Source organism: Garra rufa, chromosome 3 (genome assembly GCF_049309525.1).
Source record: "Garra rufa chromosome 3, GarRuf1.0, whole genome shotgun sequence".
In the NCBI taxonomy this organism is placed as follows: Eukaryota; Metazoa; Chordata; class Actinopteri; order Cypriniformes; family Cyprinidae; genus Garra; species Garra rufa.
Genome location: NC_133363.1, coordinates 4,144,182 through 4,158,835, shown reverse-complemented (window position 1 = coordinate 4,158,835; position 14,654 = coordinate 4,144,182). Strand labels below are relative to the sequence as shown.

Sequence of the window (14,654 nt, the reverse complement as noted above, 5' to 3'; positions counted from 1 at the left end):
TATAAAGCAAGGTTCAAAAAGAAACTGTGGAAGAACGTGACTGATCTGGTAAAACCAAGTCCTAATCCCAGTTGAACACCTCTGGTGTGACTTTAAATGCAGACATTGAGCCAAAAACTCATCACCAAACACCAATGACTTGTACATACACTATATGGACAAAAGTATTGGTGCACCCCTTCTTTAGAACAGAAAAAGGCACTTTCAAAACTGTGGCAACAAAGATGGAAAGTTTTTGGCTCAAGGTTTGCATTTAAAGTCACACCAAAGGTGTTCAGATGGGATTAGGACTTGGTTTACCAGTATTACTTCTGTTTTTTTAAAAGTGTACTTCTTTTGAAAATGTTTGTGAACCACTAATCTAAAAGTTTGAAGACACTTAATCTACTCAACCTTGCAATCAATATTTATCAAAATTGCATCCCATTTTGACATCTATCATGATTCAGAACATGTGAGAACCAAATCTCAGATTTTAAAATATCGACCACAAAAGACACAAGTGGCTTTGCATACAAATGATGCAGAAAGTGCTCAGATATAGGGCTTGGAGCATTAATAGGAAACCAGCTGGCTCTGGTGTGAAGATCCCTGTTATCATCCAGCTCAAATGAAATGGCTAAAGTGGCCTAAATCCCTAAAAAAAACTCTAAGATGCTAAAACAAATCAATCCAGTTAGTAGAGAAGGTGATTCTGTGACATGCATCTCTCTCTCCAGCCCACTAGAGGGAGCCCTCGTCTGAATATTAAGCTCAGAGCACCTCCATCAGTTAAATTTCCAGGGGTTATTCCAGAGAGCAGGTTATGTGACATAAACAGGTAAATTAACAGATAAGTGAACATATATTCTCAGGTTTCAGCTCCAGAACTTAAGGTTACGTTCAAGTATGTAAGTAGCAACAGCAAGTTATTCTCTGAACAAAACCTGCTGTGGAGGTTTATTTCAGATTTCAAATTTACTTCAGAGATGCTTTGAGACATTGCTTTGAGATATTTCTTTCTAAATGACTCTAACTAAGTATATTACTATTACTACTACTACTAATAAAATCATGTTTGCTTTAGTCCAAAAATGGACTGATGTCTTAACCAACTAATCAGGGTCTCCAGACTCACTGGAAACTTCCACACAAGTGTGTTTGAGCTGGTTGGGGCTGGTTTGTGCAGCGGATGCTGTCATGTCCCGGATGGAAATCAATTCATGAATAATGTGAACATGTCCTTGTGCGTCCTTCTTTCCAATTACTTCAACTAACCGTCCCTATGTCACATTCTGTGCATTTTCAAATGAGAACTAAATACTACTAGTTTTCCACTAAACCATACATTTATACTGTATATATATATATATATATATATATATATATATATATATATATATATATATATATATATATATATACACATACACTGTTTTAATATGCAACACATGCATATATGATATTGTCTAAAAATAAGTATTGTTTTATGACTCAGTAGAGCTTTTCTTTGACCATGCATGTTCTTTGACCCTTCTGTACAGGTTACGTAATAATATTACTTTTTCCAAGTAACTAGTAAAGTTACTTTTTAATTGACAAGAAAATATCTGAGTTACTTTTCCCCCCGTTTATTGATTAAAAGCTCTCCTGTCCCCATGTTGAGAGAAATTTTGTGTAAGATGTTACTTTAGTTCTGGAATAAATGTGAACATTCGTTAATTCATCTCACTCACTAAAAAAACAGATACAGTATTCCTCAAAATTAATAAGAACAGTACAATTTAACACAAACCGGCAATAATTAAATATGTTGAATAATACAAATATCCTTTATGCATTTTATTAATGTCTTTGCTGCCGACCTTCAATGTTTGAATTCATCCATACTAATAAGCAAAAGTTACTCAACAAGAAACTTTAAGTTGGCTTAAGTTTTTTTAAGAGGTTTTGAAAGCTTTAAGCAGTTTGATTCGTTTTTAAAGTTTAAAGATAGAAAAAGTTAGAAAGGTTTTAAGTTTGATGGTTTTCAGTCTGAAATAGTTTGAAGTTTAAAGTAGTTTTAAAGCTTAGATAGATAGATAGATAGATAGATAGATAGATAGATAGATAGATAGATAGATAGATAGAGTTTTAAAAAATTCAAGTTTAAAAAGTTTATAAAGTTATAAGATTGATGGTTTTCAGTCTGAAATAGTTTGAAGTTTAAAGTAGTTTTAAAAGCTTCAAGTTAGATGCTAAGGTTCTCAGAGTGGTTGCTAGGGTGTTTCTATGTGGTTGCTAGGGTACTCTGGGTGGTTGCTTAGGTGTTGCTATGCGGTTGCTAGGGTGCCCAAGGTGGTTGCTAAGGTGTCGCTATGCGATTGCTAGGGTGACCAGGGTGGTTGCAAAGCTGTTGCTATGCGGTTTCTAGGGTGCCCAGGGTGGTTGCTTAGGTGTTGCTAGGCAGTTACTAGGGTGCCCGGGGTGGATACTAGGGTGTTGCTATGCAGTTGCTATGGTACCCAGGGTGGTTGCTATGCAGTTGCTAGGGTACCCAGGGTGGATGCTAGGGTGTTGCTATGCGGTTGCTAGGGTACCTGGGACAGTTGCTAGGGTGTTGCTCTGCGGTTGCTAGGGTACCTGGGACAGTTGCTAGGGTGTTGCTATATGGTTGCTAGGGTACCTGGGACGGTTTCTAGGGTGTTGCTATGTGGTTGCTAAGGTACCTGGGATGGTTGCTAGGGTGTTGCTATGCGGTTGCTAGGGTACCTTGGACAGTTGCTAGGGTGTTGCTATGCTGTTGCTAGGGTACCCAGGACAGTTGCTAGGGTGCTGCTATGTGGTTGCTATGGTACCTGGGACGGTTTCTAGGGTGTTGCTATGTGGTTGCTAAAGTACCTGGGATGGTTGCTAGGGTGTTGCTATGCAGTTGCTAGGGTACCTGGGATGGTTGCTAAGGTGTTGCTATGTGGTTGCTAGGCTACCCGGGGTGGTTGCTAAGGTGTTGCTATTCGGTTGCTAGGGTGCACGGGGTGGTTGCTAGGGTGTTGCTATGTCATTGCTAGGGTGCGTGGGGGTTGCTAGGGCGTTGCTAGGGTACCCAGGGTGGTTTCTAGCATGTTTCTAGCATGTTGCTAGTATGATTAGCAAGTTGCTAGCATGATTCTAGCATGTTTAAAAACAAACAAGCAAGCCCTGCCCAGATTTAAAAAGTAATGCAAAAGTAATGTAACGCATTCCATTCCATAAAAAGTAACTAACGTAATTAGTTACTTTTTAGGGAGTAACTCAATATTGTGATGCATTACTTTTAAAAGTAACTGCCTCTGTAGTGTTGTTTCAATGAGAAAACTTTAAATCAGTTTCCAACTTTTTACTCATCCTTCACTTGCTCTAAACCTGTATGAGTTACTGTAGACACAAAAGAGTGTTAGTAACCAAACAGTTGTTGGTCACAGTTGTTGTACTATGGAGGTCAATGGCTACCGGCAGCTGTTTGGTTACTAACATTCTTCAGAATATCTTCTTTTGTGTTTAACAGTAAAAAGAAACACACAGGTTCGAAAAAACATGAAGGGGGAGTGAATGATGACAACATGTTCATTTTTCGGTGAACTATCCTTTAATATGGGCTAAGGTTCGGTTCAGGGTTATTACTAGTTATTAAAGTAAATACATAGTATGTACATACAACTAGACTGTAACGTAAAATGCTACAGAATTATTTTAAACATTGTGTCAGCGCACCTTCATAGAGAAACAGATGGTGCTGCAGCAGTGTTCAATATTCATCCTGTGAGTGTTATTCAAGTCTTTGCAAAGTAGTGGCGTGTCCTTGATAAAAACAGTTTAACAGATGGCCTCTGAATATGCAGTTCCTTCAAAACGCCGTGCAGACATCACGCGACAGACTGCGTTCAATTTTAACCAAGCAAAACTTTTGATTAACATCAGTCCTGAAATGGAGCAAGAAAAACTTTGAAAATTGTAAACCTTTTGCTCAACACAAGCAGCGCTGTGTTCTGTGGGTGATCTTGGTTTCTTTGTTTTCAAAACTTGCATGTGCACCACCAAACCCAGTTTGTTTAAAGTAATACAGTCTTAAAAATAAAGGTGCTTCACGATGCCATAGAAGAACCTTTTTGTCTGAATGGTTCCATAAAGAACCTTTAACATCTGAAGAACCTTTCTGTTTCACAAAAGGTTCTTTCTGGCAAATAAGGTTCTTCAGATTATAAAAAGGTAAGCAAAAATTGGTTCTTCTATGGCATCGCTTGAAGAACCTTTTGAAGCACGTATATTTTTAAGAGTGTAGTTCACCCAAAAATGAACATTTGTCAAGCTATCCAAGATGTAGATGAGTTTATTTCTACATCAGGTTTAAAGAAATATAATTTCATTACTTGCTCACCAATGGATCCTCTGCAGTGAATGGGTGCCGTCAGATTGAGAGTCCAAACAGCTGATAAAACATCACAATAACCCACACCACTCCAGTCCAGTCCATCAATTAGCATCTTGTATTGTTAATAAGAAACAAATTCATCATTAAATCCATGGCTTAAATACAAGGCCATTAATATTCCTTGCTCGCCTGAATCAGGAGAGAAATATCCACAGATCAAGCACCATTTACAAGCCAAAACAGTTCTAAACTGGATTTTGAAGTGAGAAACAACAGGAGATGAACATTTTTACTGGAGGAAGCGTTATTATGGAGTTGTATTTTGGCCAGAAGACAGTTTGAACGCCGCCCTTAATGATGGATTTGTTTGTTACAAACACATTTTTAAGGGCTGTCAGTCGATTAAAATGTTTCATTGAATTAATTACGATGTTTCGATTAATTAATCTAATTAATCGCAAACTAAATTTGGCTGTAAAAATACCCACAAAAGATTATTTAAAGCTATTGTTGTGTTAAATGAGAAAGTAGCAAGTAAACATTGCAAATAGTAGCTTTGTAAAGAAATATTTTATTTGATTTAGCATAAAATTTATATAAATGTTAACTATGGAACATAAAAGAAGATAATTTGAGAAACATCTGAGTATTTTTTGTTTATACAATGAAAGTCATTGGTAACCAAAACAGCTTTGTTACTAAAAGTCTTTAAAATACCTTCTTTTATGTTTCACAAAAGTAGGGTTTGAAATGACAATAGGGTGAGTGAACAATGACAAAATGAAAGTTTTTTGGGGGGTGAACTATCCCTTTAATGTTTTTATTTTTAAAAATAAAAATTAAAAATTAAATTATCCTCTAAATAAGAAACTTAATATGCCAGCAGCTTTATGAGTCATTCATTCGATTCATTAAAACAGCAGATTTATTCTCTTTATGAATGGGATTTTGAAGGTTCACACGAAATGTGGATGTGGCTTTAAAGGTAATATATTTAGCAAAAACAAATAATATTGTGTTTAAAATATAACATAATATCAATTTCAGATTTACTGAACTGTTGTATAAAATCACATTTAAGCTTTTGATTAAGATCTGGGGACGAAGCCAGTGCGTTAACTGCATTAAAATATTTTAATCGCGTTATTTTTTCAGAACTAATTAATTAACGTGTTAAACTGACAGTCCCAATCTTTTTATTTCACAAGTTGTTAATTGAAGGACTGGAGTGGTGTGGATTATTTGTGGATTATTGTGTTGTTTTCATGAGTTATTTGGACTCAGTTCTAAACAAATATGTGGATGGATATTGATGTGAGAGACAACAGGAGATGGGCTTTTTCACTGGAGGAAGCGTTATTATGGATTACTTTGAAGTTTCAACACCACCCTTAATGATGGATGCAATTTTTTTTAGGGCTGTCAGTGATCAAAATGTAAAAATGTTTTAATTAATTAATCTAATTCATTGCAAACTAAATTTGGCTGTAAAAATACCCACAAAAGATTGTTGTGTTGAAAGAGAAAGTAGCAAGTAAACATTGCAATTAGTAGCTTTAGAAAGAAATGTTTTATTTGATTCAACATAAAATTTATTACACATAAACATTTAGGCTGCAATGGCTTAACGTAAACTATGGAACATAGACGAAGATAATTTGTTCATACAATGTAAGTCATTGGTAACCAAAACAGCTTTGTTACCTTGTCTTCAAAATACCTTTTTTTATGTTCCACAAAAGGTTGAGGGTAAGTGCACAATGACAGAATTACAGTTTTTCTCAATTGCTAAAACACTATAACCAGTCTTTTGAACTAAAATTTCAAAACTATAACGCCATTTTTGAAAAAGCACACCCATTTCCCTAAACAATAAACACTATTCCCTGCTTTGACACATGAGTTATATTTGGTGAACTGTTACTGCAAAACTCTACACACAAACCCCTACATTTCTCAGTGCTTACACCATGTGGTCATTTAGAAAGCACAAGCATTCAACATTGTTCACTCAATCTGTGAAGTTTGAGCTCAATTAGCACACAATTATCCAAGTGGAAACACTAGGAGTCAAAATTTAGCACACACAAATCAGAACCTAAAAGAAGCCAAAGTCAGCTTACAGTTTTTCTCAGTCACTTTGGTGCATTTCTCAGATCAGAAATGAAATTGTCAAAACTACTTGTTCAACATCCACATCATCTAGTCTCTTGTGCACATCATAAAAAGCTTCTCATTCTTCTGATCAAGTTGTGATTGCTTTGGTACATTCATACAACTGATTAGATACATTTGTCTGCGGTTTCCCACATTATCAGTTGCTATTGTCATGTTGCTCAAAATGTATGATATAGTTCTCTGTGCAATAGTTTGACCCCTCAAAACATCAAGTCATTAGCTCATCGTATAAGTCATTACCTAAATGCAAAATTTTTGATCTAGTTGTTATAAACTGTCAATCATATATTCTACACATTTCTATTAGACTTTTTGTAAATTTGCCATGAATTATTCAAGTGAATCTTGACTTTCACTAATGAAGATAATGTATATCAACCAATGATAAAGCAGTTCTCTGAAATAGCTCAAAGGTACATCTCTTGAACCTTCAATTGGAAAGCATACTGTATATAGACAGAGGACAACGCAGGAGTTACAAAATCTGACAGTAGACTTTCTAATTTTTATTTTTACCTTTGTGCCCATATTTCTTTTTCTTTGCTGTTTCACAATGACACTGTAATGCATTTTTATTCTTTTTCTCAGACCACTAGTACAGTACAAGAGTAACTGTGAATCCTATCCAGTCTTTTTCAATCAGTATCCCACATACAGTAATGTGTAATTTTGAAGAGGAAGAGTAGGAGGTGAAAGAGGAAGAGGAGGAGAAGAAGGTGGATGACAACGACAACGTGGAAGAGACAGAGGAAGGGCAAGGGCGAGAAAACAAGCAGTCTCATATATTTTAGTTGATGAGTGCCAGGGTTGGATCAGGCATGCAAGAGGATTTGACCCCTGCTGCCTGGCCAGGGCTAATTTAGCCTGTGATGCTGAAGAGGTTCTTTGGCCTGTCCCAGACCAAAGACAGGATTCTGGGCAGAAAAATTATATTTTGTTGTTGTTTGCTGTTTTGTACTGTACTCTACAGTACATTAAATTAAGGAATAAAACACTTGCAAAGGCATAGATTTGTTGTTTTCATCATGTGAAAAGTTTTTTATTTGGATTGTTTTGGTTGTATTGTTTTGAATTTATCTCATCAGTGTGTAAAACTGTGTTGTAGTGTGTGTGTTTTTGAGGATTTGTGTGTCATGTCTGAGAGCAAAGTTTGGTTTTTCAGCAAGATTGTGTTGTTTTGAGTGGAGAGCTTCATTTTGACCTCAATATAAGAAGTTTGGGGAATTGAGTTAGGAGTTGTGGATTTGTGTTTAGAGTTTCGCAAATAAGAGGCATAATTTCAAGAAATGTGTTTAAGCAATTGAGAAAAACTGTAAATGTTTTTGGCGTGAACTATCCCTTTAATGTTTGTTATTATTAACTTTTTATTTTATTTCACAAGTTGTTCATTGAAGGACTGGAGTGGTGTAGATTTTTTCTGGATTATTGCGATGTTTTTTTGAGTTGTCATTCTGACGGCACCCATTCACTACAGAGGATCCATTGGTGAGCAAGTGATGGAATGCTACATTTCTGTAAGTCTGATGAAGAAACAAACTCATCTACATCTTGGATGACCTAAGGGTGGGTATATTTTTGCAAAGTACATTTTTAGTGCATTTTTCAACAATTCCTTTAAATTTAAAGGGATAACTACTTAAATAACACAGCAAAACAGACTTCGGTTGATGTTAAAAAGTACCACCCAACAGAAAAGTGCAAAGAAAACTAAAGGAAGAACAAAATTAAAAAAAAATGCATTAAGTAGACTCTCGCTACACAGTTTATTGATAGGAGCTGATGGCATGAAAAATTACATTTGCAGATGATGTAAACAAAAGATAAAAAGTCAGAATTTAGCAGCGAAACCATTTGCAAACAATATGGCCATCTGAATTTCGAATGAGTTTATAATGAGCGGATCCTCCTCTGAATGGAGTTGACATGAAAGGAAGAGAGATTTTGCATAAACACAAGAAAAAAAAAGTTGTTATTGACGTTATGAAATATTCATTGTTTGTTACCACAGCATGTGCTTCACACAACCTTCGTCAGCACAACCAAAGTTGCCTTAATTTTGTTAAGACTGGTCATTGTCCGCAGACAACACAAGCTAAAATTTCACCCAGTAATTTGCCTCAACATTTATTTTATGTTATAGATACCAGAAATACAAGGTAGTTTAATAACTAATGAAGATCATAGCTGTAAGCATATAACAGGGTTATTGTGATTAATTCAAACTAAAACCACAGACACACAAGACAAAAAGTTTTCACCAGTTTCAACTTAAAAACTTAAGTTTAGCAGCTGCCTTAAGATTTTAAGTTAAATCAACTTAAGTCATTTAAACTCACAAGTTATATCAACTCATTTTTATTGTAATAAGTTAAAATGACTTGTAGTTTTAAGCTGATTTAACTTAAAAACTTAAGGCAGCTGCTGAACTTTTTTTAGGTTGAATCTGGTGAAAACTTTTTACAGTGTACTTGACATAAAATAAAGGTTAAACAAAATTAAGCTTAGACTGACCTAAAACTAAAACTGATATAAAAATATATAGACAATTTAAACATTAATAAAACACCATTAAAATGACTAAAACTACAACATTGAAAAGAAAACTAAAACTTCATGATTTTAATAATATACAGCAATTGAAGGAACAGTTCAACCAAACATTAAAATTCTGTATTTTGAAAACAAAAGAAGACATTTTGAAGAATGTAATTAACCAAACAGTTGACGGTAGCCATTGACTTCCATAGTATCGGGAAAAAAACTATGGAAGTTAATGGCATTTTTAGGCAAACTATTCCTTTAAAAAGACATTGGCCCTCACCTGGAGGTTTAAAAAAGACATTTTGGGGAATGTTAAGTGTATATTTACTGCTAAATATTTCATATTTCATACAGGATTATGATGGCAAGGGTAAACTTATCTTTCCTGTCATTCGATTTTTGTGTGTTTCTTAGCACACAACACAGTAAACACAATTAAAAAGTGCACTTTGTAATAATGTCTAATTAAAATTTCTATAGAAATTACATTATATTTTTGTATATACATATTACTGTATTTCAAAGACCATAGAAGTACTTATAAAATTACATATAAAGATGTACTTAAGTCCTACTTAAATGGGCCAAAAAGCACAATAAGGTTTAGCTAAATGCATTTAATATACACTTAAATTATAATACATTTTCATTAAATTGCTTTTATAATGCAATTAAGCGTCTGAAAAAATTACATTCAGTTTGCGTGTAAGTACATCACCAGTCAAATGTTTTTGGACACTAAATGTTTTATGTTTTTAAAGAAGTCTCTTCTGCTCACCAAGCCTGCATTATTTGATTCAAAGTACAGCAAAACAGTAAAATTTTAAAATATTTTTACTATTTAAAATAACTGTTTTCAATTTGAATATATTTCAAAATGTTATTTATTTCTGTGATTTTAAAGCTGATTTTTTGGCATCAAACTCCAGCCACATGATCTTTCAGAAATCATTCTAATAGGCCTATTCTGATTTGCTGCTCAAAAAACATTTTTTTTTAAATAATTATTATTATGTTGAAAACAGTTGAGTAGAATTTTTTCAGGTTCCTTTGATGAATAGAAAGTTCAGAAGAACAACATTGATCTGAAATAGAAATATTCTGTAACATTATAAATGTCTTTATCATCACTTTTGATCAATTTAAAGCATCCTTGCTAAATAAAAGTATTAATTTCTAGAATTTCTTTAAAAATTAATTTATAAAATAAAATTATATTGAGTCCAAGCTTCGAATGGAATAGTGTATAATGTTACTAAAGCATTTTATATCAGATAAATACTTTATAATTATCAAAGAACCCTGAAAGAATTTACTCAGAGGTTTTAAATCTTATTAATAAATGTTTCTTGAACAGCAACTCAGCATATTAGAATGATTTCTGAAGGATCATTGAAGACTAGAGTAATGATGCTGAAAATTAAGCTTTGATCGCAAGAATAAATTACATTTTAAAATATATTCAAATGCTGTTATTTTGAAAATATTTCACAATATTGCTTTCACAATATTTGCCTTTTGTTGTATTTTAGAGAAAATAAATGCAGGCTTAGTGAGCAGAAGAGACTTCTTTATACATATACACTACTGTTCAAAAGTTTGAGGTCAGTGCAGTTTCTTTCTTTCTTTTTTTTTTTTTAAAGAAATTAATACTTTTATTCACCAAGGATGTATTAAGTTAATAATTAAAAGTTTATTAAAAGTTAATAATAAAAAATTTACATTGTTATAAAATATTTATATTTTGAATAAACACTGTACTTTTTAAACTTGTAAGAATCCTGAAAAAAAAAAAACACAGGTTCCAAAAAATATTTGGCAGCACAACATTGATCTTTCTAATAATAAATCAGCATTTTAGAATGATTTAGACACTTAAAACTGGAGTAACAGCTGATAAAAATTCAGCATTTCATCACAGGAATAAATTCTATTTTAAAGTATGTTAAAATAAAAAAACAATATTTTATATTGTAAAAACATTTTGCAATATTACTGTTTTTTTTTTTGTATTTTTAATCAAATAAATGCAGCTTTGATGAGCATAAGAGACTTATTACAAGTCTTACTGACCCCAAACTTTTGAACGGTAGTGTACATAGAAAAAAAACATAACAAATCATATTGTCCAAAAACTTTTGACTGCTAGTGTATATACTTTGAAAGTATATTACTGTATATTGCAGTTATAATCTATTTGCTAAAGTGTAGCATGCTTCTTTTTCACAAGGGCAATTTGAGGTCATAACAATATACAATAAAACTGATTGCAAATTACAATAGGGAAAACTCATATTGTAAGAAAACAATATGATACAGTATTACAAGTGTTTATCGATAGTGTTATATATTTTGCATTTAGCATTGTATGAATAATCGGCGACTATATTTAGTATTCTGAGTAGTTGTAAAGCCATGCTACCATTCAGTAAATATGTTGTGCAGACAAAATGTGGTTTATTGAAGCCGAAAGTTAAAGGCGTCAGTAAGTACAGTCAACTGGCCCATTGACGTCTCCTTATTTGACTTGGATTGCCTCACTTTGTATTTAGAAGGGCCACTGCATAGTCTCCCGTTTGAAAAGGGTTCAAAGAACTTCAAAGTTTTGGTGGCGAGGCACGAACTCCGCGTATTTCCCAAAACCGTGTTAACCGGAGTTGTTTTCATTGGCCTTCCAGAGCGAATGCGAAGTTGGAAAAGTTTCTTAGTAGCGAAGGGCGATTTGTGATTTGCCCCTTTGGTTTGCCTCTCGATATCCTACACTGGAAGAGGAACTACCCCTGGAACACACATGGTACAACCCAATGCACCTTTTGATCATTCCAGCAGAAGCAGCAGCGACTGACTGTGGAACAACATTTCAAGGTTCTTGGTGGAGTTGCGGTGTCCTGATTTGAGCCGTGTCTATACTTCAACTTAGCCAGTGTCCGAACGGGATCACAGACGCCTTAAACAATGGCTTTTAAAGAGTTATGCATCTGATTCAGTTCATCTGAAGGGTGCTGATACTTCAAAGAGAAACATTTGCGAAATAAAGCGAGAGAGGATTCTTCACGATGAGGCTCGCTGCGGTGCTTTGTGGCAGTCTTTTAACTTTCATGCTTCTCGCCGAAGGTAAGTGTTTTGGAGTTGTTCGCTTCGGCTTTGAGAAGTAAACGCATCGTTACTTGTTAATACTGTCGCGGTTGTGTGCAAACAGCCTATAAAACAGTCTGGGCGAGCAGAATTGAATCGTGTGATCTTTGAAAGAGTTATAGCAGACACTTACACAAATACGAAACAAAACAAAACAGCGATTCGTGAGGGACCCAGAGCAGTCAAAGCAGAAAATCGCGATCAGAGATGAAACTGATACTACTATCTAGTTGTTGATGTATATAAATAGTATTTGATCCACCGCTTAGAGCAATTCCCTCGATTATTCGCTGTTTGAAACCAACTTGATGTCTTTGGTTCGCGTGTGCGTGCGTGTTTCCACAGTATATTCATGTAAAGTCGGCTCTCTTTTTAAATACCTCTCTGTCTTTTATAAGAGACACAATCGCCACTTGGTTGGAAGTCAATAGTCGCCGCTCACTGTATTCGCAACATGTTGGAACAGCCGCTGCACGCGGGCAGGAATGTAGCGACTTCAAAGCGCAGCTTCGGCCTTAATAAAGAAACGCTCAGGCACCGCTTTGACAGAATTACACACATAAACTGAGTGTTGCATCGGTGGAAATGCCGTGTACTAGATGGCTAGGCCTGTAAATGTCAACTAGATGTCTTCCCTTGCATGTCAGGAAACAAAAGACCCTTGGAGCGATTGCAAAAAGCGTGCGTAAATGCAGTTTCGTGATTCATTGTATGCTTTCCAAACAATTTCAGCGCTTACATAACACTAATTATATGCATCTATGTTAGTCAGGTCTTATATATTATATATATGTTAGACTGACAAATCGTACAGCTGGATGTCATGTTCTGTAATATAGGAATATCTAAAGTTTGACACAGTGTTTCTATGTGTTTGACAGTGCCTTTTAAAATGCACATCATTTAGGTGATTGTGCATGTAAATAAAATTGCATTGAGGTTCACACACTATTTAAGATGTAGATCGTTTTACTTGGAGGTAAAACTTTTAGGTTTTTGGAAGGTGTTTTTTTTTTTTTTTTTTTTTTTTTTTTTTTTTTTGCAAATCATTGCATATGAACTGACCACTCATGCATATGCAATGATACTATTTAATTACGTTTTGTATTGAACGACATTGCAAAAAGCATGCTTAAGTGTAGCTCTTTGATTTCGTGATTCATTGTATGCTTTCCCTAATTTCAGCGCTTACATAACACTAATTATATGCATCTATGTTAGTCATGTCTTATATAGGCTATTATATATATGTTAGACTGACAAATCGTACAGCTGGATGTCATGTTCTGTAATATAGGAATATCTAAAGTTTGACACAGTGTTTCTATGTGTTTGACAGTGCCTTTTAAAATGCACATCATTTAGGTGATTGTGCATGTAAATAAAACTGCATTGAGGTTCACACACTATTTAAGATGTAGATCGTTTTACTTGGAGGTAAAACTTTTAGGTTTTTGGAAGGTTTTCCTTTTTTTTTTTGCAAATCATTGCAGATGAACTGACCACTCATACAAATGCAATGGTACTATTTAATTACGTTTTTTATTAAACGACATTGCAAAAAGCATGCTTAAGTGTAGCTCTTTGATTTCGTTATTCATTGTATGCTTTCCCTAATTTCAGCGCTTACATAACACTAATTATATGCATCTATGTTAGTCATGTCTTATATATTATATTTATGTTAGACTGACAAATCGTACAGCTGGATGTCATGTTCTGTAATATAGGAATATCTAAAGTTTGACACAGTGTTTCTATGTCTTTGACAGTGCCTTTTAAAATGCACATCATTTAGGTGATTGTGCATGTAAATAAAACTGCATTGAGGTTCACACATTATTTAAGATGTAGATCGTTTTACTTGGAGGTAAAACTTTTAGGTTTTTGGAAGGTTTTTCTTTTTTTTTTTTTTTTTTTTGCAAATCATTGCATATGAACTGACCATTCATGCATATGCAATGATACTATTTAATTACGTTTTGTATTGAACGACATTGCAAAAAGCATGCTTAAGTGTAGCTCTTTGATTTCGTTATTCATTGTATGCTTTCCCTAATTTCAGCGCTTACATAACACTAATTATATGCATCTATGTTAGTCATGTCTTATATATTATATATATGTTAGACTGACAAATCGTACAGCTGGATGTCATGTTCTGTAATATAGGAATATCTAAAGTTTGACACAGTGTTTCTATGTGTTTGACAGTGCCTTTTAAAATGCACATCATTTAGGTGATTGTGCATGTAAATAAAACTGCATTGAGGTTCACACATTATTTAAGATGTAGATCGTTTTACTTGGAGGTAAAACTTTTAGGTTTTTGGAAGGTTTTCCTTTTTTTTTTGCAAATCATTGCATATGAACTGACCACTCATACAAATGCAATGGTACTATTTAATTACGTTTTTTATTGAACGACATTGCA

The 14,654-nt window shown here is 34.2% G+C and overlaps 1 protein-coding gene across 1 annotated transcript in view; it reads left to right on the top strand.

Moving 5' to 3' along the window:
• Window positions 1-12,000: 12,000 nt before the first annotated feature.
• The window catches only part of lrp4 (low density lipoprotein receptor-related protein 4), a 144,169-nt gene continuing 141,515 nt past the window's right edge, over window positions 12,001-14,654 (top strand). The window contains exon 1 of the mRNA XM_073835565.1: window positions 12,001-12,199. Coding sequence (XP_073691666.1) covers window positions 12,142-12,199 — 58 coding nt within the window. The 5' untranslated portion in view covers window positions 12,001-12,141. The remainder of the gene's footprint in view (window positions 12,200-14,654) is intronic.